The 25,248-nt window shown below is 42.8% G+C and overlaps 2 protein-coding genes across 8 annotated transcripts in view; both read right to left on the bottom strand.

Annotated features, from left to right (window-relative positions):
• rint1 (RAD50 interactor 1) overlaps positions 1 to 25,248 on the bottom strand; it is a 137,798-nt gene that overhangs the window by 35,542 nt on the left and 77,008 nt on the right. For 6 of the 7 annotated variants that reach the window (XM_030440003.1, XM_030440006.1, XM_030440004.1 and 3 more), the window contains one exon: positions 7,884 to 8,021. The exons of the other annotated variant lie outside the window; for it this stretch is intronic. In XM_030440003.1, the coding sequence (XP_030295863.1) occupies positions 7,884 to 8,021 (138 nt within the window). The remainder of the gene's footprint in view (positions 1 to 7,883; positions 8,022 to 25,248) is intronic. 7 annotated transcript variants of the gene reach the window in all.
• LOC115595464 (uncharacterized) lies at positions 9,270 to 13,783 on the bottom strand. The gene is made up of 2 exons (XM_030440010.1): positions 10,531 to 13,783; positions 9,270 to 9,964 (listed from the first exon to the last, which is right to left on the bottom strand). Exon 1 carries the CDS (start codon positions 11,999 to 12,001, stop codon positions 10,607 to 10,609), a length of 1,395 nt encoding a protein of 464 aa, XP_030295870.1. The 5' UTR covers positions 12,002 to 13,783; the 3' UTR covers positions 9,270 to 9,964; positions 10,531 to 10,606.

Raw genomic sequence — 25,248 nt, 5'->3', positions numbered from 1 at the left:
ATATCTCTTCAAAATGTACCATTAAGCTGGCCCACATAGAGAGACAGCAGGATAGAAACTATAAATGATTTAATGCATGGAAACAAACTCAGTTCATGGGCTGATCTGCAAAAGAAATTTGATTTGTCTAATAGAGAATTTTTTAAGTATATGCAACTCAGAAGCATATTTCAAACTATAAATTTACAGTCATTTGGACAGCAGAGTAATTTAGAAGAGGTTATATTTGATTCAGAATCAGGTGATCATTTAATAGGTAGAGTCTAAAGACTCTTGCAGAAATCGTATTCCATAGAAAATTTGTTACAGTCAAGAATACATTTGTGGAACCAAGATTTAAAACGAGAGGATATTGTTGTAAGATGGAGGGATTGTTGGAATTTAACAAGAGATATCACTGTTAATGAGAATCTACGTTTGATTCAATACAAGATAATGTACAGAACCCACTGCACAAGGGATAAAGTGCATAAATAGAATCCATACATATCAGGAAACTGCTTTAAATGTGGAACTTCAGATTCATTAATCCACGCATTTTGGGACTGCAGTAAAATTCAGAGGATCTGGGTTAATATAGACAATTGGCTATCAGACTTATTTAAGGTCAGATTTAACTTTAATCCATCAGTTTGCATATTCCAAGATATGTCGCAGGACACAGTGAGGTACCCATTGAGTTGGATTATTCTTTTTTCATCAATCGTATTAAAGAAACTGATTCTTAAACATTGGAAATCCACACACCCTCCCACATTACTATGCTGGAAAAGAGAAATGTCTCATTATTTGAACATGGAAAAAGCTATCGTTATGGAAAGGAATAAATCAACTCAATTTGAAATCATATGGGCGGAAGTATTACAGGCACTGAGTACTTAGCCCGAATATTTTGGGGGTGACATGATTATTTTTTTTGTTATCTATTTGGCCCTCTGATTTTAATAACTGATACATTTATCTATTTATTTCTATTTTGTCCTCTTGAGATATGGGTGTCCCATAAAGACGAATGATATTTGGTTGTATTTCTGTATTGAAGGTCTAGATGACAACACTGATACTGAACCTATGTGTTGGATAGGTGGAGCAATCTTGGTGTGTTTTTGTTTAGTTTTGTTTTATTTCTTCTTCTTTATTTTTTTTTGGCTTGGCCTTTATTGTCTTGTTTTGTTCTGTCGTCAGGACGGTGGTTGTTTTGTCTTGACTTTTATGTATTGAAAAATCGAAATAAAATTGTATAAAAAAAAAAACTGTAGGAACAGATTGGATGAGCCGGTTACACCCGATGAAGTAGCCACCGCCATCACCTCACTGCAATCTGGAAAATCCCCTTTTCAACCTTGCCATCAAGCCCTTAGCCATTGCGCAGCATAGTTGTAACAATATTTCCGGGAGTGGACTCGAACACAAGGCGTCCCTGTATGCCGACGACCTTTTGGTTTTTATATCCAGCCCAGAAACCTCTCTACCACCTATGCCGTCATTGCTTTCCCAATTTGGCCAGTTTTCAGAATAATGAACATCCTCTCTGAATTTTTATATCTTCTTCAGTCCATACCAATCTTCATCCCCAAATCCTTTTTTGACTCACTTGATTCTGTCATACCCTCCAACATAGGGAAGGGCAAGCGACCTCAGCTAAGCAAAGTTTACCTTCAAAAATCTAAAAATGATGGAGGCATGGTATTGCCTAATTTTGGCTTTTACTACTGGGCGGCTAATATACACTGAATTATGTTTTGGTCGCACTTTAAAAATCAAGCCGACTGCCAACTGCCAACTACCTCTCCATTCCAGCACCGCTTGGCTCTCCACTCCCACTTCCCCCACTTAAATTAGTTGATAACTCGGTAACCAGGCACACATTCAGAGTGTGGGCTCAGTTCAGAAAACACTTTGGTTTAATGTTTTTTTTTTTTACTCTTTCAAGCCCTATACTCTCAAAACATCTCTTCCCGCCTTCTTAACTTGACTCTGCATTCCAAGAATGGCACAAAAAAGGTATCAAGCGCTTCAAGGATCTTTTTATTGATAACAGCCTTGCATCCTTTGAACAACTTACTTTAAAGTTTAACCTAGCAAACACCGATTTTTTCAGGTACTTGCAAACAAGACACTTTCTCCATTCTCAGTTACCAAACTTTCCTGATGAGCCTGATGTATGCGTAATTGATATGCTCCTTAGCCTACACCCGTCATACAAGGGTTTAATTTCAACCATCTATGACAGGGTGGCAGGGATACACCAGTACAAGATAATGTACAGAACACACTGCACAAGGGATAAAGTGCATAAATAGAATCCATACATATCAGGAAACTGCTTTAAATGTGGAACTTCAGATTCATTAATCCACGCATTTTGGGACTGCAGTAAAATTCAGAGGATCTGGGTTAATATAGACAATTGGCTATCAGACTTATTTAAGGTCAGATTTAACTTTAATCCATCACCCCTCTTGACAAAATTAAAGCTGCTTGGGAGCAGGACTTGAGCCTTTCCCTGTCGGACAGAGTGTGGGATTCAATCTTCAACTGGAGAGATGGATGCGCTCCTGACTCCAGTCAAACGCCACACGTTGTCCTTCACCTCTCTTATGACCAGGCGGGCATTGCTACTAAGGTGGGGGGATGCTGCTCCGCCCACCCACGCTCAGTGGCTAAGGGACATTATGTCCTGTCTTAGCCTCGAAAAGATCCGCTACTCAGTTAGTGACTCTAACAAAAAGTTCCAACATGTATGAGGGCTTTCCTAAAATATTTCCGGAACTATCAGCAGAGCTGAGGGCCTATCCACCACTCTCCTTTGTATATATGACCTCTCCTCTTATCTCAGTCAGCAACATTCTCTGCTGCCTCACCGAATTGCTCCGGGAATGAAGCTCCATGCAATATTGAATCCTGGCTTGAAGATGGGCGTGTGTGGGAGTGAGAAAATTGTATGGATGTGTATGAGTTCAGTTGTTTGTTATGTGCCAAGCTATGTACATGTATTTTACGCATCTTTTAAAACCTTATTAACTTACTTGTGAGAAAAAAACATGTGAGAGGTGACAGGTTAACGGACTGTGGTGAAGTTAGTTTTAGGTTGGATATTCGGCGGTTATTCATTCGGGTCCAGTTTCGCCCAGTGTTAGCAGCAGGAGAACAGTTAGCTCACCTCCCAGAGCCTCGCTGAATTGCTGGAAACTGATTTAGGGACCTACGGCAACAAGACCCAGTTGCTACGGACACTCCTAGCATCACAAGTCGACAGAGGAGCAAGCAGAGGCGTTGTTAACGAGGACAGAGGCACAGCTGTTGAGTGGGGCTAACAGCTGGGCTGGAGGCAAATCGGCAGAGAACGCCGCTTCCGTAAATCCTACTTTCCAACATCTGAAATTTACATACTGTTTTTATCCTGCACTATCCTGAGCCACTGAAACTAAATTTTGTTCTCATTGCACTGTAAAGTGTAATTCAAATGACAATAAAAGAAAGTCTAAATCATTAAATTTCTTAGCATAAATATATTCAGGGTTTCCCCTAGTGTATTATAAGCCTGGCGGCCTGCCAGGCTTAGATTTCCTGACGCCAGGCTAAGCATTGTTTATTTATTTAAATGGTGACATCTTATGGTCAACACGTGAGCACATGGCGGGTCTGAGGTCAGGTGTCTTTTCATCACCTAACGCCCCACACCCAACTGCTACTGTCACTACACACTACCTAGGCTACTTGTGATTGAACATAACGGGATGTCACAAAAAAAAGCCAAGCAACGCTGGACTGTTTCTTCCGAAGACGGACAAACAAAGGCGGAGATGTTGAACTTGCTGGTTCACCTGTTGACCAGGTGTGCAGCAGTGCGACATTGGCTGAGCCACGGGTCGATGAGACAGCTAGCGTGGATGTAAGCTCGTCGTCCGCTGCAGTGGTAGAGCAGCCCTCTCCATGGCAGGATGGGAAACAAAGAACCAGCGGATTTAATCAAAATGAGTTTGTACAGCGGGTGGCTGTACCTGACCAATTATAGTAAGTTTTATGTTGTTCGTTTTGCAATACGGGAAAGTATTACCAATAACAGGTGCGCTAATTTCACATTGGTTTAGTCATAAAACGCCGCTATTTAATTCAGCGTTGCATAAGATCTGATGTTAGTTGTTTTGATGAAGTAAAAGTTTTGGCTTTTGATATGTTTTGGTGACTCTTCTTCTCCTTCTGCTTCTGCTTCCGGCAGCCTCCATCCAAAAGTTGCATTGCTGCCATCTATGGGACCAACACCTTAGTGCCCTATATCCTGCTATATAGACCAGTGGGTTAGGGTTACTACCTCTAAAATACTTTTCACAGATACTTCTTCCAAGCCAATTTCTTGCAATTCTCTGAGTAGATCTCGTCTTTAGCGGTCATAGTTTCTACAAGAAATCAAAGCATGTTGCACTGTCTCAGGTTCCTGACATGAACAAAAGCCATAGAACTTTTATTGAAGCTCCTTGCACTACTTATATGCAAGATGAACTAAACGCTCATGTTTGGTCCACCATCACACCAGCATCAATATGGCAACAGGCAGAAGCAAATGTAAACAATGCCACATTGTTTCAAATGTAAATATATGTCACTGATTTTAATGAAATATCTATTATGAAATATACAATAGTTAGCTTCCACTATTTTCATGTGTAGGCTTGTCAATCGCTGCAGCATACGAGCCAGTGATTAATATGGAGCATGAAGCCATGATTGGTGGTTTTAAATGTCTTTACTGGCTCCTAAAGCACATAATTGCCCACCAATTAACTGTTAACACTGATTTAATGCAAGGCAGTATGGAACCACTCTAAACTCTACTACGTCATGAATCTGTTACCTATAGGGCACTGCCATCAGTCAGTTGCTGGCCTGTGTCAGGCCCCTGTCACAAAAAAAAAACATGCTTTGCCGCCGGTGGGCCGCCCTTCTAACCTACCACCGGGCTTATTAATACAAAATAATTGCAGTTTTTTCAATATCGTCCGTGTCTTGTGACCCAGTGACTCCAAACCAGCAGCAGATTGTACTAGTAAACTGAACGAATGACACACCTCTTTCTATCGTATTTGAGTGCTTCCTAAGATTTTTTCTCAATAGCTTCCATGTCATGTGACCCAGTGACTCCAAACCAGCATCAAATCATGTTCCTAAGTGGGCCAAATAAGACACACCTCTTTTTATTGTATTTTAGTGCCTCCTCTATTTTATATGAATATTAATATTCACTTGGACAACTGACATCCTTTTGTGTTTAGTACACATTGGATACAAAATGAAATGAAAAAAATGAAATCACTGTAAATTTAAGAAATTGTTTTGTGCTGCCTGAAATGAAAAAAATGAAATCAAACACTGTAAATCATTTCATTTGTGCTGCCTATTTCGATAAATAAATATATTTTGTGCTCCCATATATGTCCTTGTGCTCCCAGATATTTTACTTTAGGAGCGTTGTGCTCGTTGGGAAAAAAGTTCAGTGTAGAGCCCTGAACCATAGGGTAGTCATATTCAAAAATATAAATTATGTATGACTAGGACGTCAAAAGGACAAATGTGATGCTTTTTGAGAAGTTTTGACACATATCTCACATAAAAAGGTGATAACTTGTCTTGGTGTATTTTGGTTAATTATATTTACTAGTGTAGTGCCCGTAAGAAAAGTGTATTCCTATAAAAAAAGTGGGAGGTTAAGCAGCTTTTTCATGGATGGCCAAATGAGGCTGTGTTTGAAGGTGGGACGTCAGGGATATTTAGGTTTGTTGTGAAATCCGATATTCCAGGGTATAATTGGCTGTTTTTGACTATTTTTGATTTTGCCATTATATTTCACCTTAAAAGCTATTTACTTGGGGTCATTATTTTCAGCACAACCTCACATGTGTGACTGTACAGTTCTTTTTTCATTTTGACATACTGTATTAACACAATGGACCTAAAATCACAAAAAAAACATAAAATCTTAGTTGAAAAAGTTAGATTTTTTTTACTGTGAAAACCACAAATATGTTTAACAAACCATTTTTTTTTTAACTTATAATGCAAATATAAATTGTTGTTTGCTAAATTTGTGCATACATTTAAAAAATGTACAAAGTTATATGTAACTATTTACATTTAAATGCAGGCAATGCTCAGGTCTGCCTGAGCTCCTTCCTGCTGAATAAATAGCTGAACTGCCTGCTCCACATTCAGCTTCTCCTCATTATTCTGACTCATTAAACAAAAAACCGACTCCACTACACACTAAACACACTACACCAAACACTACACTAACTACACACTCAACTCTCAACTCTCAATATCGCTGTCTACACACCGACCGTCAGTGCCTGTCAATCATCCGCCTAGGTCCCTCCCACAACTTCCTGTTTCTCAACAACCAAACTTGCTGCTTGGACACTTTCGTGACAAAAGCCCGTTTTTACTGTTTCTCCCTGCACCAGACACAAAGCAAACCTGATGGCAATGTTCGCGAAAAAGCGTGACGGACATTATTTACCCTAGGTTCGGTTTTGGACATGCCGATGCGTCCGGTCCGTCGCCTCGGGAGGTGGGCCGTGTAGCTAGCTGCTAGCAGCTAGCTAGCGGCTAGCTACACATGAACATCCACAGATTCCAATTCCACTTTGTTGTCCGCGCGTCTCCGGATCTCCTCTGACGCTAACAGACTCGGTCCGGACCCGTTTAATCTCATTAATCCACAACAGTCAGTTTAGATGCACAGAACAGAACAGAATGGACCGAACCGCCGGCAAAATCACGGTCCAGCTCGCGCTGCTGCAGGTACAAATCTGCTTGTTTCTTCAGGTATGTCGTGGGCTTGAGCTCTGCAGTGATTGGCTCTGGTGCGCACGTGGCCACGGTGTGCAGTGATTGGCTCTGGTGCGCATGTGACTGTGGTTGCTCTGGTGGACAATGCTTGGCGGAATTTGTAAAGCATTTATGAAATAATTTATTCACGGTATCATTGCAGTCCAAACAAATGCTTAGATGCACACCACTGAACCACGCAGCAGCCATGTTGAAAGTCTCTGGTCAGTGTGATCCTTATCCGCAGAGATATTTGACCCAGACAGACAGACAGACAGACAGAGATTCCTTGTATTTATAGATAGATATATGTTTAGATTTCATAGTCTATGGCGACATACTCACATCCCCTAAGCTGCTGCTGTTAACAATGTTGGTATACGCGTATGTATGCTATAATGACGTACATGTACACAAATATATTTACCTCTTTCTCATAATGTACTATCCTTTGATATACTGTACATTCTCATTAGAATTGTGCTAGATGCTCCAAATTTCGAAAAAGACAAGCTCAAATTTAGGAGCAACAAGTGAACAGATACAAATTTCTGGGAGTGACAACCTCTTCTACTTTGAAAAATGGAGGGGGGTAACTCATAATTATTTTAAAGAAAGCTCATCAGGGACTTTTCTTTTTGAGAACATTTGACAACACAAATGAGTTTCCAGCAATGGCTTGGTGCCATTTTATCGACCAGCCCAAGACATACAGTATGTATTCAGACAATAACAAACAGATGTCAGAAAAGCACATATCCTGAAGCTGTCTGCTTCCTTAAAACCGTTTTTTTATGGTTCAGATCTTAATTTGAATTTCTGTCTATACCGTTTGACTTATTTATGTATTTTCTTTTATTAATTTAATTGTGTCTAATCTATTCAAACTCTTAATATATGTTATGCATTTTGAGTGAGTTGTTCCCATGTCTGTGTTAGGGTGAGCTCACTGAGATACATTTTATTCAATTGTGTTGACATGGTAATAAAGTATTGAACGTAAACAAAAAATTAGAATACTGACCAATCAAAACATTTTTAATGAATAGCCTTACCAGTGATGACCTGTAGCAGAGTCATGAAAGTCTCAGCACAATCTGGAGCCTTAAGCTCATCCATATCACTGATATCTTTGTACTGAGAGCTCCAAGCTCCTTCAGCCGAAAGCATGGAATCCATCTTCTCCACTGCCACTGTATGTGCAGAAGAATAAAGGGTTGTGATGATCTTTCACTGTACATGTGCAAAATGAGAACATGCAGAATGCATCCTGAACATGCAGTTATGGTAAAAAGTTTAAATACATTTGCAAAGAAAATCTATATCGTCGTAGTCTTCAGTTCTAATGATTTCTACAACTTTCATTTTCTGTGATGAACGATTGGAACACGTATGACTTTGTTACAAAAAAAATTCAGTTTGGTTCAATAATGAATTTCTTTAGTCAGAATCAGTATTCCTTTATTGTCCAACAAACAGGGAAATTTGTTTGCCACAGCAGCCATAGGACACATTATTAAAAAAAACAAACAATAACAATAGTAAAAAATAAACTATACAATTAAAAAGGTAAGAAACAGAATAGACTCGTATATACATATACATTATTAGAACAGAATAGAATAGAATAGAATAGAATAGAATAGTCTTTATTGTCATTGTACAGGAGAGTACAATGAAATTGAGGGTGCTCCTGCAGCAACAAATAAAAAAAAGCAACACATAGAACAAATAGTAATATAAATATAAATAAATTATATATATATAGCCCTTTAAGGTGCTAAAGGGAGGTAGGAGGAGGTAGATTGGGTTTGTTCTTGTCGGGCGGGGGATGGTTTGTGAGTGTATCCGTTCGTATTTGTAGTTCGTATGGCCCAGGGGAAGAAGCTGTCTGTCAGCCTGCTGGTGTGGGACTTTGTTGACCTGTAGCGTCTCCCAGAGGGCAACAGATCAAACAGGGGGTAGGCAGGGTGTAAGGGGTCTCCTGTGATGGCCTTGGTTCTCCTGAGACAGCAGGATGTGGCGATGTGTTCCAGGCTGGTCAGAGGGCAGCCGATGATCTGTTGGGCAGTGTTTATGACCCTCTGCACCGCCTTCCTGTCCTCGGCTGTTGAGCCTGTGTACCACACACCCAGACAGTATGTCAGTACGCTCTCCACAGAGGAGTGATAGAAGGCCAGCAGCAGCTTTGTGTCCAGTTTGTTTTTCCTGAGGACACGCAGGAAGTGTAGTCGCTGCTGAGCCTTCTTAACCAGGGCCCTGATGTTGTAGGTCCAGGAGTGGTCTGCGGAGATGTGGGTGCCCAGAAACCTGAAGGTGGTGACAGTCTCCCCCTGTTCTCCATTTATGAGGAGGGGGGTGTGGTCATGTCTGTTCTTCCTGAAGTCCATGATGAGTTCTTCTGTCTTTTGGATATTCAGGGTCAGGTTGTTGTCTGAGTACCATAGCAACAGTTCCTCCACCTCGGCCCTGTACGCTGTCTCGTCCTCGCCTCGGATGAGTCCAACCACTGTGGTGTCATCCGCATATTTAATAATGCGGTTGGTTGGGTGAGTTGGAGAGCAGTCGTAGGTGTACAGGGCGTACAGAAGATGGCTCAGAACGCAGCCTTGAGAGGAACCAGTGCTGAGTGTGAGTGCAGTGGAGTGGTGGGGCCAAGTGGGGAGGGGGGATCTGTAGTTCCAGCAGTTTGGTGATGAGAATGTCTGGAATTATGGTGTTAAATGCTCAGCTGTAGTCCACGAAGAGCATCCTCACATAGCTCTTCTTGTTCTCCAGCTGGCTCAGCGCTGTATGGAGTGTGAGGGCGATGGCGTCCTCTGTAGAACGGTTTGCCCTGTAGGCAAACTGGTGGGGGTCGAGGGAGGGAGACAGTCTCTGATGTGCTGGGAAACTGATTGCTCCAAGCACTTCATGATTACAGATGTCAGAGCGATAGGTCTGTAATCATTCAGGCTGTCTATGGCAGGTTTTTTGGGGATGGGGGCGATGATAGAGGCCTTCAGACATGTGGGGACGGTGGCATGTGTGAGGGAGAGGTTGAAGATTTTGGTGAGGATCCCTGCCAGTTGGTCTGCACATGCTTTAATCACCACCCCTGGGATACCGTCAGGACCAGCAGCTTTTCTGGGGTTCACTGCTCTTAAAGGAGAACTTCGGTCGATTTAAACATGCAACTTCATTGCTCAAGCTACCCTTGACCTGCCAGTACCAAAGACGCGAACACATTTGGTCCAACCATTACAGAGCTCCGTGAACAGAGACTTAGCATTGACAGCTAACAGCATGGGGTCAGAACTTTACACTGGGTTTTAAGCGTCTTAACATGCTCTACATCTCACACCAAAAGTTATGCAACATCAGCAGACACCTTAGCACACAGCACTGTAGCGTGTATGACTCAAACTGAATAAAAAAGTAGTTAAAACGGTGTGTTTGTGCAAGGAGCTACTTACCTGTTTGTTGACATCCGTGTCTTCCAGTAGCTAGACCAAACTAGTCAATCCGTCGAGCGTGCTTAAAACACAGTGTAAAGTTCTGACCCCATGCTGTTAGCCGTCAATGCCAAGTCTCCGTTCACGGAGCTCTGTAATGGTTGGACCAAATGTGTTCGCGTCTTTGGTACTGGCAAGTCAAGGGTAGCTTGAGCAATGAAGCTGCATGTTTAAATCGACCGAAGTTCCCCTTTAAGTTTTTTCTCACCTCGTGCTCCTGGAGAGAGAGAGGTGAGGTGCTGGAACCAGGGGGAGGCAGTGACTGCAGGTGTGTGGTGGTGGTCTCAAACTGGGCAAAGAAGCTGTTTAGCTCCTCTGCCAGTGTGCGGCTGCTGTTGGAGAATGTGGGAGGGGAGTTGGCTTTGTAGTTGATTAGGGCCTGGATGCCCCTCCCTCTGACGCGTGTTATTGTCCGTCAGGTATCCTTCTATTTTGTTCTTGTAGGAGACCTTGGCCTGTTTGATGCCACTCCTCAGGTCAGCTCTGGCAGTGCTGTAGAGAGCTCTGTTTCCCGTCCTGAAGGCCGAGTTACGAGCTCTGATCAGGGTCTGGACTTCCTTTGTCATCCAGGGCTTTCTGTTTGGAAAGATCCGGATGCGTCTATCCTCGGTGACGTTATCTACACAGCACCTGATGTAGAAGAGGACAGACTCGGTGTGTGTGTCCAGGTCCTGATCTTCGAAAATGCTCCAGTCTGTGCAGGCAAAGCAGTCCTGCAGCTGGTTGAGAGCATTTTCAGGCCAGGCTTTGATGGTCTGGGTGGCTGGTTTTGTTTGCCTTCTGAGGGGGGTGTAGGCAGGGAAGAGGAGCAGAGAGAGGTGGTCTGATTGTCTGAGGTGGGGGAGGGGGGTCGCTCTGTAGGCATGCTTGATGTTAGAATAAACATGATCAAGTGTGTTTTCTCCCCTGGTTGCACACTTGACGTGCTGGTGAAATTTGGGGAGAACAGTCTTGAGGCAGTCCCCAGCAATGATGTGCACGCCATCTGGATTAGCCCTCTGTTGTTTACATACCATGAGCTCAAGCTGGCCGAGTGCTGTGTTAATGTTAGCATGGGGAGGGATGTAAACAATGGTTACTATGGCAACCGTTAGCTCCCGTGGCAGGTAGAAGGGTCGGCACTGAACAGACATGGCCTCTAAGTCCGGTGAGCAGTGGGTGTCTATCACTCTGCTGTCCGAGCACCAGTCCTCAAGCACATAAACACAGAGTCCCCCTCCCATGCTCTTACCGGAGGCTTCAGTCCGGTCACAGCGGTGAAAGGTGCGTCCTGCAAGCTCCACGGTAGCATTAGGGATATGTGGGCGCAGCCAGGATTCGCTAACAATCAAAAGACAACAGTCACGGATGTGGCGGTTGTAGGCGATCTGTGACTGCAGCTCATCTATCTTGTTCGCAAGGGATCTTGCGTTTGTGAAGAAGATAGATGGTAGCGGGGGTCTGTGTGGTTGGTTCCTAAGCTGATTTAGTAGTCCTGCCCGGCATCCTCGTTTCTGCCTCCTCTCCCTGCGCCGCCTCCAGTGCTTGCTGGACCCGATAACAATCCATGGGGTGCCCGGCGGTCTCGCTATCTCCGGTGGGATGCCGTGGGTCCGTGCGAAGGCACCCGTGATTTCTATTTTTGCCTTAAAGCCAATTCTTATCAGGTCTTGGCAACTGTAGATAGGCCGCTGTGGCATGTGTGTGCCAGAAGAACAAAAAAATGAGATATAAAACACAAAAAAGATGCAAAATAACAGGGAGCTGTGTCTGGACGCGCCGCCATTGTCATAACCATTATTATTATGGGTCTTCTGAAAATATGACCAAATCTGCTATGTCAAAAATATACTTACGGTAATCCTAATATTTGGTTAAATGTCCCTTGTCCATTTTCACCTCAATTAGGCCTATATGAGAGCCATCTGCACGCTTCTGGATGAATTTTTAATCACTCCTCTTGACAGAACTGGTGGAGTTAAACTAAATTTGTTGGTTTCCTGGCACAAGCTTTGTTGTGAGATAGCCTTTTGTTCCTATGAGGCTAACGTGTGGGTGCTGTGCATGATGACTTTACCTACTGAGTGGGGAAGTTTAGCAGTGAATGAGTGAATGGTTCTAGCCATGTGGTGAAGGCTAGAGAAATAAACGGAGTCATGATAAACCCGTGTCTTGCCTCGTATCCTGACATGGAGTCAGAATTAGGGACCCTACGCCAACACCGAGATGGGTAAGTTTGGTCCCCCAGAGCTGTTCGATTTTGCCCAGCTGGTGGTTTGGCCGATATAGAGACAGAGATTTTCCCGCTTTAGAGTAGCGTCAAAGCTGGATAAGGAGAGCGGTGAGGTGCAGGTGAATTCTCTCCTCTACTCCATGGGGAGAGATGCGGAACCAATCTACAGCTCATATGTGTAACCTGCTGCCGCGGATGCAATTCCACACCCTGAATTTGACTTGGTGGTGGAAAAGTTTGATGAACACTTTGTACCCAAACGGAATGTCATCCATGACCGCGCCTGCTTTCACAAGAGGACCCAACGGGATGGTGAGACCGTGGAGGTGTTTGTTCAGAGCCTGTATGAGCTTGTGCAGCATTGCAAGTTCGGCAACAGCAAGGACGAACAGATTGGGCACCGGATTGTGATAGGGATATTGGACAAAGAGGTCTCGCAGAGGCTACAGCTCGAGGCAGATCTAACGCTGGAGAGGGCCATCCAGCTCACGCGCCAAAGTGAGCAGGTCAAGCAACAGAGCGCGGAGCATGTGGAAAGTGGACGCAAAGAGTACGGCAACACGAGACAGAGCTATGATAAATCACGACAGCCACAGGTATTAAAACACAGAGACACTTAACAGAACTGTCAACGATGCAATAGGATGCATGACCAAAAAGAGAGCTGCCTGCCCACAATAAAAGATGTAGAAAGTGTAACAAGATGAGCCATTTTGAAGTGTTGTGCAAAACCAGAATATTAAAAGAAGCAAAACGAATGGGACTGGTTGCAAGAGTTAATGAAATTAATAGCAGCTTAATAGGTGATTTGTTTGGAGAAATAGGATTTCTGAACTGTTCAAGCCTGTTACAATAGAACTGACAGATGAAGCAGTGCCATACAGTGTGAAAACACCATGCAGAGTCCCATTTCCCCTCCTCCCAAAAGTCGAAAAAGAGTTAAAGCGCATGCTCAGCCTGGGAAGTTCACCGAGCCCACAGACCGGTGTGCACCAATGGTGCCAGCTCCAAAGGAGCTCAGCTCATCTCAGCTCCGTTTACTGGAGCAGCGCCTACCTGTGGCTCAGCAGCATCTGACCAATCAGATTGACCGAGTCCACTGACAACAGACGAGCAGGCAGACAGAGAGACAGACAGCCAATATATATTAGTTATATCAGAAATATAGAATACTTGTGGATTATTTGTAGAATAGACTATATATAAAGAATAATATAAAAGAATATAACAAGTGTCTAGATAGAGATAAGAGCCAAAATGGAGTATTCATAATTCATTTAACAACAATAATCCTTTTTGTTTTGATCTAAAAATGTTCCTCACAAAAGTGATATGATCTAAATTGTGAGTTTTGTGATCTGTTGGTTGCACCCTTAGTATTAAGTAACAGTGACAGTAATAATTAATAATGACATTTTCATTCATTTTTTTCACAGAGAGGGTCTGCTGGCCAATCGAGTGCTGCTGCCACTACAACTCAAAGGACACGTTTCAAAAACAGGCTGCTTATGTGCCCTCATCACAAAAAGCCAATGACCTATTTTGCAAAGTTTTGATACATTCTTTTATAATTATTCAATGTTGATTTTGCAGTGTTTTGTTAGGGTTTTGGATTTGGACTATTTTAATACATATTAAATATATTTAAATATAAATCTTGATGAAATTATTTCAATTGTTTTTTCAACATTTTGAAGACATTTTAAAAAATACAGCGGTATACCGATAACCGTGACAATCTTGGTCACTATTACCGCGGTGTGAAATTTTCATACCGTTACATCCCTACTGTCATGACTGATGAGAGCTGGTGTGCACAGTCCTTGAGGATCCTGACTGGAACTCTATCAGGGCCTACAGCTTTTCGGGGGTTTATTTTCTGCAGCGTCTTCCTTACCTCAGCTGGTGTTATACTGAGAGGGGAGTCATCAGGTGAGATTTTAAATCTGGCGATGGTGCTGGTGTTTGATGACTCGAAACAAGCATAAAAGATGTTGAGAGCATCAGGTAGTGATGGATCAGAAGGGCATTCTGAACTCTTCCTGTTGTATTCTGTGATGCTCTTAATGCCCTTCCACATGCTGCATGGGTCATTAGATAAGAAATTACCCTGTATTTTTTGAGCATAGATGGACTTTGCTCTCTTGACTCCCGCTGTAAGGCTCCGTCGAGCGGCTCTGAGTGCCTCTGTATCCCCTGCTTTAAAAGCAGCATCCCTTATTCTCAGAAGACAGTGCACTTCTGCATTTAGCCATGGCTTCTGGTTAGGAGAGATGGTGATGGTTTTGGTAGTAGTGACATCCTCCACACACTTCGCAATGTAGGCCAGGAGTGATTCTGAATATTCCTCCAAGTTTACTGTATTGCCCTTTGTAGCTGCCTCTTTAAATATCTGCCAGTCTGCCAGCCAGTTGGTTTCAAAGCAGTCCTGGAGCATTGGGACAGTTTCAGCAGGCCACACAGTGATGGTTTTCTGTGTGGCTGTCATTCTCTTAGTCACAGGGCAGTATGCTGGGACCAACATGATGGAGATGTGGTCGGAGGCACCAAGGTGGGGGCGGGGGGCAGCTCTGTACGTCCCTCGTCGGTTAGTGTACACTTTGTCGAGTGTATTGTCACCTCTGGTGGCAATAGTAACATGCTGATGAAACGTGGGGAGAGTGACTTGCAAGTTCACATGGTTGAAGTCGCCTGCAGCCACATACAGAGCCTCTGGGTATTTGTTTTGGAGTGAGCTAATAGCTTCACGTAGCTCGTTCAGGGCAGCATTGGCATTAGCGTCTGGAGGAATGTATACTGCAGCTATGACAACGGCTGTGAATTCGCGCAGCAGGTAGTACTGCCTCAGAGCAATGTCTTCCGACCAGCAAACAGTTTGTGCACCAACTTTTGTTCACATAGATGCAGACTACTCCTCCTTTTGGTTTTTCCTGACAGCTGATCGCGATCCAAGCGGAAGAACATCTGGTCATCAAGTTGGAAAGCAGAGTCTGGCATGCCGTTGCTAAGCCAGGTCTCTGTCAAGACAGTTACACAACAGTCCTTCATTTCCTTTTGGCGTAGTCTCAGCCTTAATAAGTCCATCTTGTTGTCCAGCGCACGCACGTTGGATAGAAAGAGTGATGGGATGGCAGGTCTGCTGGCACGAGCCCTAAGCTTGGCTAGTACCCCGGCTCTCTTGCCCCTCTTCTGTTTCCTTGAACACCGCCTCCGCTTCTCCCTGAAGCGGCGAAATCTGTACCTCCACTCCGATGCACTTAATAGCTGTAATCTGCCGAGTTGCGCTTTAAGTTCCGATGTAGCTGGCTGGTTGGTATTTAGCTCCAAAAGCCTAGCCTTGCTGTAGGTTAAGGTGTTTCCTACTTTGACAACATTAACAGTAACATTTACAATATTAGCTCCTGTCCGTCAATCTGTCTGTCCCATCATAAATTTCTGCAGACTAAACTCTGTTTTGTCGTTATGCCTTTGTTAAGCTCCCGTGTTTGGGTGTGTGTGTGTGTGTGTGTGTGAGTGTGAGGTTGTATACCTGTGTGGCATGTGTGTGTGGACTTGTGTCTGTATGTGTTTGTGTGCTACTCTCCAGCTGCTGGCACCCACCACTGCCCTGCTATTCTCACATATTGTACAATCTGTGATGCTGCTTAAAAGTTTTGGTATTTATGTATAGCTCTGCTGTCACAATAGTGGATACGTATTTGTCTCAAATGAATAATGAAGTTAAAGGTTAAAGGTTTGCAAGTTGTTCACCTGAATATAAGAAGTTTGCTACCTAAAATTGACCTTTTAAAGGAGTCATCACCTGGTTTTTTCCATATCCAGTCCCTCTTGGATCAATTCTTAAAACTTATTAGAAAAAAGAAAAAAAAAAAAAAAAAAAAAAAATCAAACAGAGAGCTTGTTCTGACCCTTTTTCATACCGCGACTTTCTCAAGCGAGATTATGCGCGAGGTTTTGACCGGTCCGGATGTGCATTGTATTAATATGTAATGAGGCGCGCGTTGATTGGCCGCAGGAAGGACAGAGCCGGAATGGGGGGCGAGCCTGCATGCACACACGGACTCCAAAACATAAACAGCCCCGTCATGGCGCACACACTAAATGACGAACCTTACGGAATTCAGGCATTTATGTACGAGCCGGAGTCGGGAGAGTGAAGAGGCAGGGACGGTGGAAGAGACACGTTTACAGCAGGACGTCTCTGAATGGTAAATTCTTTGTTTTTGCCTTCTTACTTTTCACACTCGTGTTTTACATGTAAGACCTGAGTTTCAATGCTGGCGGTCACGATGTATGGCGTGAAAATGACAGAGAAATAAGCAGATTCGGCGTGCTCACTGAGAAAGTCTGGCTGAGGACGGCTGTGAGCCGATGCTTAATATGCAAGTAGCCTCCTGTGGTAACGTCACCACCGGAGCTGAGTCAAAATCTCGTGCTTTAGGAACGCGCACTACTGTGCACTATTCCTGGTCGGAAAAAGAGCCAAAGCGAAAAAAATAAGCCACTTTCAAACTCCAGCTTTTCAGGCAAGTTTCAACAGAGGTCCAACACCAATATGCATGATTTAACGACAGAAATTGCCATTTCCGGGTGATGACTCCTTTAAGAGTCTGGCTTACTTATAACAAACCTCATGTAATCACTCTCTCAGAAACCTGGTTGAACAGTAATATTTCTGACAATGATGTTAAACTTGACAACTATGTCTTATATAGAAGTGATGAATGCTCTAGAGGAGGGGACTTCTGACCTATATCTCTTCAAGTCTGACTTCAGAACTAGCCATACCAACTGAGAATCCTTTGTATTTTGAATGTCTCTTTGTTAGGATAATTTTGCACAAGAACAAAACATTAAATATAGCCGCAAGCGGCAATCTGCAGGTTCTATCCCCTTTCGCCCCAAGCAGGCCACCCTGACCGTCATCTCCCGCAGTCGATGACATCGGCCGCTGTGTTCTTCAAAGATCTGTGCAACACATACCCATGACAAGCCCAAGATTTCTCCAAATTAGGTTTTCAGCTATATGCTAATTGCATTTATAGCGCCCCCTATAGGTTGAGCTCAACGTGAGTTGTTAGGCGGATTCCCAGTCCTGTTTTGAAAGTACCCACCAAGTTTTGTGATGATAGGTCAAAGGGTGTGGGAGTTATGGCCAATCATTTCTAAGCCCCGCCCACTACAAAAACACATGGGTCCGTGGCGGCCATGTTTTTTGACCAAGCTGGCTCATTTATAATAGAAAGTTGTCTTTTCATCCCCCAAAGCTGTATAGCAAATTTGGTGTTGATAGAGTCAATCTTTCAAAAGTTCTATTCATTTTACTGTTTTTCAGATCATGCAAATTAGAAAAAAATCTGTAATAGCGGCTTTCGTGGTGCAAGATGCTTTTTGTAGAAGACTATCAGGAGGACGTGTACGAGAAATTCCAGTCAATAGCACTTATGGCTTGGCGGGAGAGCCTTTCGAAGTTTACACCCTATGTTATAGCGCCCCCATCTGGAAATCTGCAAATAAGTCCCCTTTGCTTGCGATTTATGAAGTTTTGTTTGCAAATCAACTGCACTTGATGGGCGGGGCCTACGCTAGTGGATGAGAGAAGAGTTTCTATTGGTTGGTTTGACCTGGCTCCAGCGCCAGCTACGTCTTCCGCATTCCCTTGTGATGTGCTGCTTGGAGGCAAGCCTGTTGAAACGTTTCCCATAAGTAATGAATTGCGCTATATAGCGTTGGCTACAGCCTGCCGTACATTCACAACAACAACAACAACACAAGTAATGAATTATAATGCCCTGCTGCTGCATGCACACTGATTAGCAGCAACATGGTTGTCTCTGCTAGTCACGGCCTGAGCAGAGTAGCCTAACAGCGCCGTTGTTCCACTGTCCGGGAGAACCCTGACCTTGGATTACAGTGGTGGAAAAAAGTTTTCGGACACCCTTAAAATTTTACACAGTCTCAAATATTATCATGAAATATTTGTGGAAAAATCTTTTTTGTGTTTCAAAAGGTGCAGCTGCATTAGACAGACACAAACAAATACAAATTATATTTTTACTGTTTATTATTTACAAGAAAAACTAACAAAATTAAATTCTTGACAGTTTTAATATGTCAGTTCCTCAACATTGTTGGTATCAAAGTCAACAAATAACAGAGAATGTGTTCAAAACTGAACAAAAAATATATAAACCATCACATTATCAAATTAATATTTAGTAGCCCTGCCATTAGCACGCAGTAGAGCTCTGATCCTGGCTGGCATGTTCTCCACGAGCCTTTCACACTGTTGAGGGGTAATCTTGTCCCATTCTTCTTGAATTAGTGCTTTTAATTCATCTAAACTCCTCGGTTTATGCTTTGAAACGGACCTTTTGATAATCCACCACAGATTTTCAATGGGGCTCATGTCCGGGGATTGAGCTGGCCAGTCTAAGACCTGGATACTGTGCTCCTGCAGCCAAGTTGTACTGGTCCTGGATGCATGGCAAGGGGCATTATCTTGTTGAAATATCCAGTTTTGACCTCGACAGAACAGTGCACGTGCAGATGGGAGCATGTGGGTTTCGAGAATGGCACAATACTTGGCAGAGTTCAGTGTGCCATCACAGACAGTGAGATGACCAACACCAGCAGCACTCATGCATCCCCAAACCATGATACTGCCTAGGGCTGGGCGATTATGCTAAAAATAATAATCACGATTATTTTGATTGATATTGAAATCACGATTAACACACACGATTATTCACTGATTTCAAAAAAAGTATTTATTGAGCCACCAAAACTCAACTTTAAATATAACTTTTAGAAAAACAACCAGATAGATTAGTAAAAAAGTAAATGATAATAATATTTGTATGTTTGCGTGATGGCAACACGTACCGCTTGTCCAAAGTGTTGACCATTGTCTTGAAGCCTGGGTTTCTAATTGTACTGATAGGGCACATGTCCTTAGCTAGCATGAACGTCACAGCCTCCGTTATCTCTCGCTGTCGCCGGGAGCCGGTGGGATATGGAGCGGCATTGTAAAGAGTGTCGTCAATGTGTTGCGGTGGCAGTGGCTGAAGTTGACGCTCTTGCACTTTTTTGGGTCTTTTGCTCCTTTAATACTTTGTCATAGACCACTTTATGGTTAAATTCATTTGTCGTGTTGCCCTGGGGTGCACACACGACGGTGTGACAAACTTTACAAACAATCTCCTTCTGCTTTATGTCTGACGATTTTAAGCCAAAATGTCTCTAAATGACCAAAGTTGTCCTACCTTTCTTTTCAACTAAAGGCTCAGGCTGCTTTTCTGCCATGTTGTCAATCACTCGTTCCACAAATCGATCCACACACTCACTGCTGCAGCTGCAGGCGACACAGGTGCGTTCACTGTGCTTTTACAGTGCAGTAATTTGCATACACGACTCGCGGTGGCACGTTAATCGTTTTACTTCGATTACAGTGTTTTCATGATCGTGAGAAGCCAAAATCGCGATCAAAATTCGATTAATCGCCCAGCTCTAATACTGCCCCCACCATGCTTGACAGTAGGTACTTTACATGCTTGAGATAATGCTTCGCCTGGCCTTCTGCGTACCCTCACATTAGCAGGGGGAAGATAAAGCTGGAAACTGGACTCATCTGACCACAGAATCTTCTTGACAGCCTTGTAGGACCTTAAGCCATGATCTAAAAGTCGGCCACGTACAGTGCGGGTGGAACACTGGACAGCGGTTTGGTTCGACCACTGCTGCTGAAGCTCCTGTGATGTCATTCTGCGGTTTTTTTCTGCACATGCGATTCAGGATGCGGTCATTTCTTGCTGAAGAAACCCTTGGACGCCCAGATCTTGGTCTGTCTTCCAAGCTGTTGGTTTGTCTGTATTTCTGCAGAGTGTATCCAACTGCTGAAGGACTGCATCTGCACTTCCTGGCTATCTGGCGGCAGCTGTACCCTTCCTGGCTTAGAATCTGAATCTTCAGGCGTGTTTCCTGTGTGTTTCCTGCGTCTTAGCCATTTTTGTCTCTGGAGTACTTTCAAATATGCTGGCTTTATATAGACACTATGCACGGCAAAAAAAATGTGTCTTTTAATAAAAAGCATGACTTTCATTAGTGGATCACTGGTACCAAAATTACCCAATACTCAAAATTTCTTATGTATTTTTATGAAACCAATCAATTTAAAGTTTCCAATGGCTTTTTTTAGGATTTGTTTAGTATTTTAGTTGTGACTGTACTGAAAGAACTTGCACTTGAAGACCTAAAAGTGATTCTTAATCCAATATTTCACAAATGTGTTCGGTGTCCGAAAACTATATTCCACCACTGTACTAAACTACCACTGAACGAGGTGCCAGTTTCCACTGTGTAGCGGGCTGCCGTTCTCACTACAGCTGCCACGTGTGTTTGTTGACATTATAACAGCTGTAGTGGGGCGCCGTTTAGCTCAGTTGGTAGAGCGCGCGACCCATGTGCTGAGGCCCTGCAGCGGACCTGGGTTCGATTCCCGGCCTGGGGCCCTTTGCTGCGTGTCACTCCCCCTCTCTCTCCCTGTTTCCTGTCAAATTTTAGCTGTTCTATCAATAAAGCCATAAAAGGCCCCCCCAAAAAAAGAACAGCTGTAGTGAGAACGGCAGCCCGCTACACAGTGGAAAGCCGTGGCCTTCTTTGTCCATCCGTCCCCCGGCTGACAGTAGTGTTGTGTAGGAACCATGACGTTTTGGCACTGCGAGTACCATGCAACACTAAATGTTTAATTCACAGCCCTACGTTGTATACGCCTCCCTGTAATTCACTCACACATTAGGCTACTCTGCTTAGGCCGTGACTAGCAGAGACAACCATGTTGCTGATAATCAATGTGCTTGCAGCAGCAGGGCATTATAATTCATTACTTGATTTGTTGTTGTTCATTCATTACTTATGGGAAACATTTTAAGAGCAACAGGCTTGCCTCCAAGCAGCACAGCACAAGGGAATGAGGAAGACGTAGCTGGCGCCGGAGCCAGGTCAAACCAACCAATAGAAAATCTTCTCTCATCCACCAGTGTAGGCCCCGCCCATCAAGTGCAGTTGAATTCGCAAACAAAACTTTAATAACTTGCAAGTAAAGGGGACTTATTTGCAAGCAAAGGTTTTTAACTTGAATGCAAAGAGGACTGATCTATAAGCAAAATGGTCGTATGTTTTTACTTACAAATATTAGTTTTGATTGAAGTTGAAGAAATATGTTCTCTCATATTTTTTTTCAATTGAAACCTGTTCTGTTTCGATCTCAAAAAAAAAAATTTTTTGATTTCCACTTGCTCTTTTTTGCTCTCAAATCTCTTTTTTGGTTTCAAATCTATTCTATTTGATTGAATAATAAAGGAACAAAATTCTCTCCATACGTACCAAGTTTTGTGTCTCTGGGTCCTTCCAGCTCGCCATAAATTAATAAAACGCAAACAATGATGGCTAATGACGAATAGGCCACGCCTACTTTCACATATCAACATGGCACTCGAGACATTAGTTAATACTTGCCCCTAGGGCATGCATACCAAATTTGGTGAAATTCCATCCAACGGTCTTTGAGATATGCATTTGTAGCATTTATAGCGCCCCCTATAGGTTGAGCTCAACATGCTTTGGTAGGCAGATGTCCAGTCCTGTTGTGAACCTACCCACCAAGTTTTGTGATGATAGGGCAAAGGATGTGGGAGTTATGACCAATCATGTCTAAGCCCCGCCCATTGCAAAGATACATTGGTCCGTGGCGGCCATGTTTTTTGACCAATCTGGCTCATTTATTAGAGAAATTTGTCTTATCGTCTCCCTAAGGCGTATACCAAATTTGGTGTCGATAGAGTCAATCTTTCAAAAGTTCTATTCATTTTACTGTTTTTCACATTATGCTAATTAGCAAAAAATCTAAGTAGGCGGAGCTGGACTTGTGTGTCAAATTTCAAGTCAATCAGACTTACGGTGTGAGGGGCGTGGCCTTCCCAAAAATGCATTTTCAATCCTTAATTACAGCGCCACAATCTAGCTGACTGATCATTTCCAATCATTGGGCCAAGTTTCAAGTTTCTGGCCCATTCCCGCTCACGGGAATTTGAGCTCAAACGGCAGACAACAAAAAATAATAAACCGGCACAATTTTAGAAGGGTTCTACCCCTTCGGGGTTAGAATCCTAATTATTGGAAATATCTAAAGACCCCCTAGATCTCCTACAGAATCTACAAATCATTTGTTAGCTACCATTAACTCCTTAGACCACTCAGGTGAAAAAATTATCTTAGGGGAATTTAATTCTAATTGGCATGACCAGTCCTTTCTCAATGCACACAATCTTTTTAATATTATAAACCTCACACAACTTATAACTGAACCCACCAGGGTGTGCTCTAGTTCAGCTTCCCTGCTTGATTGGATACTAGTTACCCATCCTGATAGAATTACTCAATCTGGTGTATTATCAGATTCTTTTAGTGACCACTCCATTGTCTTTTGTGTTTGGAAGATTAGAATGCCTTATCTTCCTCCTAAATTTATCAAAGTAAGGAAAGCTAATAACATGAATCCTGATCTCTTTAACCAGGACATTTTAAACATAAAATGGAATAGGTTTCAGTTAGTACCGAATGTTTGAACACCTTGTTTTTTTAAGTCATAAACAAACACACACCTTGGTCTACTATCAGAGTTAAGGGTAGACACCTACCCTGGATTAAAGGAGAATTTACTAACTTATTCAAACAAAGGGACAAGGCTTGGAAAAAATCTAGAGAAACCAAGGATGTCTCTGACTGGAACACTTAGAAAGATTTGAGAAATAAATGTACAACCAAAACAAGAAACGCTAAAGCCAGTTACCATAAAGACTCCCTAGCAACCAATTTTAAGAATCCCAAACAATTCTGGAAGATAATCAATAGTGTAACTAATAAATCTACAAAAAAATTCACTACTCATATTAAAATTAATTATGAAATTAGTAATGATTCAACATTAATTGCAGAAGCCTTTAATCAGCACTTCTCAGTAAGTGGCAATTCTCTGTCCAGTAATCACTGCTCTGACCTCAGCCTGAATAATATAAGGTGCAGAAGCTCCTTCTCCTTCAGAGCTATCACCCCAACTGAGGTTCAATGGGTCATTGACTGCTTAAGCTCTGGGGGCAGTTGTGGTCTAGATGGGCGGGGGATACAATTCTTTAAATTGGCTTCTCATGTCTTATCTTTCCTGCTGTCTGATCTATTTAATCGCTGACCACCTGTGAAACCCCCTCATATTGGAAATATGCCAGAGTAACCCCTCTACATAAAGGTGGTGACCCCCAAGATATCAACAACTATAGATCCATCTCAATCATAAATAATATTGCAAAAATATTTGAAAAACATATTTTTAACCAATTATCCAACTATCTCAATGACTACAATATTTTTTCTCCACACCAATCTGGCTTTCGACCCAACTTCTCGACAACCACTGCTCTCACAAAATTCACCAATGACAGTCTACCCTCCTTTGACAAAAATACGCCTACTGGTGCCATATTCATTGATCTATCAAAAGCCTTTGATATGGTTGATCACTACCTCCTCCTAGACAAGCTGTATGCTGTTGGTCTCTCATCAGAATCAGTTTTATTTTTTCATTCTTTTCTTCACAATAGAGTCTGAATCTTTTCAGAGCACTCTGTCTGACTTTTAATCAATAACAAAAGGTGTGCCTCAAGGCTCATCTTTGGGTCCTCTTTTATTTTCTATTTTTTTCAATGATCTTCCACAAATCTGCTCCGACTGTCAAATATATCTTTATGCTGATGATACTGTAATTAACTCATCTAAACCTAACATTACACACATTCAGCACTCCTTACAATCCAATTTTAACTCAGTTCAAAATGGTTTTCATCTAACAAGCTTCTACTTAATATGCAAAAATCACATAGCATGTTTTTCAGCGCCAGATCTGATTCACTACCCAAAGACTGGTCCTTAAATTCTCTTGATGGTGCACCACTAGAAAATGTGGCTGAATTTACTACAAAGAAAATTTACTGTCGCTTGAAATTACTGTATCGTTCCATTGACTGCTTCACACTACAGGTCCGATTTGAATTTAAATACTTGGGACTCTGGCTTGACTCTCAGTTATCCTTTAAACCACACATTGACTCAACTACAAAGAACATTTACTGTCACTTAAAATTACTGTATCGTTCCATTTACAGCTTCACACTTTACAACTTGACAAAACCCCACTGAGGTGTCAGAGGCTGCTCATGCGCCTAATGCGGTTTGATGTCATTGCAGAGCATATCCCAGGTTAACAGCTGGCGGTGGCTGACACACACTCGAGGACCCTGGATGGAGACCATGAGTCGGACAGTGATGGTCAGGTAAGAGCATATGTGAAACACTATGGTGGCTAGCAAGCCAATCAAGTCACACAAGCTCGAGGAAATCTGCAGAGCCACACAGGGCGACGTTGAACTTCAAAAAGTGATCACCTTCATCAGAAAAGGGTGGCCACAGAGGATGACAGAGTTCTCACCCCTGAGAGGATTGCACATAGCTAGAGCTCACCTTTCTTAATCAGATGGTCTACTACTCTACCAAGATCGCATTGTAAACCCCACAGCATTCAGATCCGATGTTCTAAACCAGCTGCATGAAGGTCACCAGGGTCTAACCAAGTGTCGAGAGCGAGCCAGGGTAACAGTCTGGTGG

This window comes from Sparus aurata, chromosome 14 (assembly GCF_900880675.1).
Source record: "Sparus aurata chromosome 14, fSpaAur1.1, whole genome shotgun sequence".
NCBI classification, from domain to species: Eukaryota; Metazoa; Chordata; class Actinopteri; order Spariformes; family Sparidae; genus Sparus; species Sparus aurata.
The sequence above is the reverse complement of the archived record's forward strand: the minus strand, read 5'-3'. Positions and strand labels throughout refer to the sequence as shown.

What these genes read in the sequence shown, in the direction of transcription:
- LOC115595464 (XM_030440010.1), bottom strand. Translation starts at nt 12,001, where the DNA reads ATGCCACAGCGGCCTATCTACAGTTGCCAAGACCTGATAAGAATTGGC.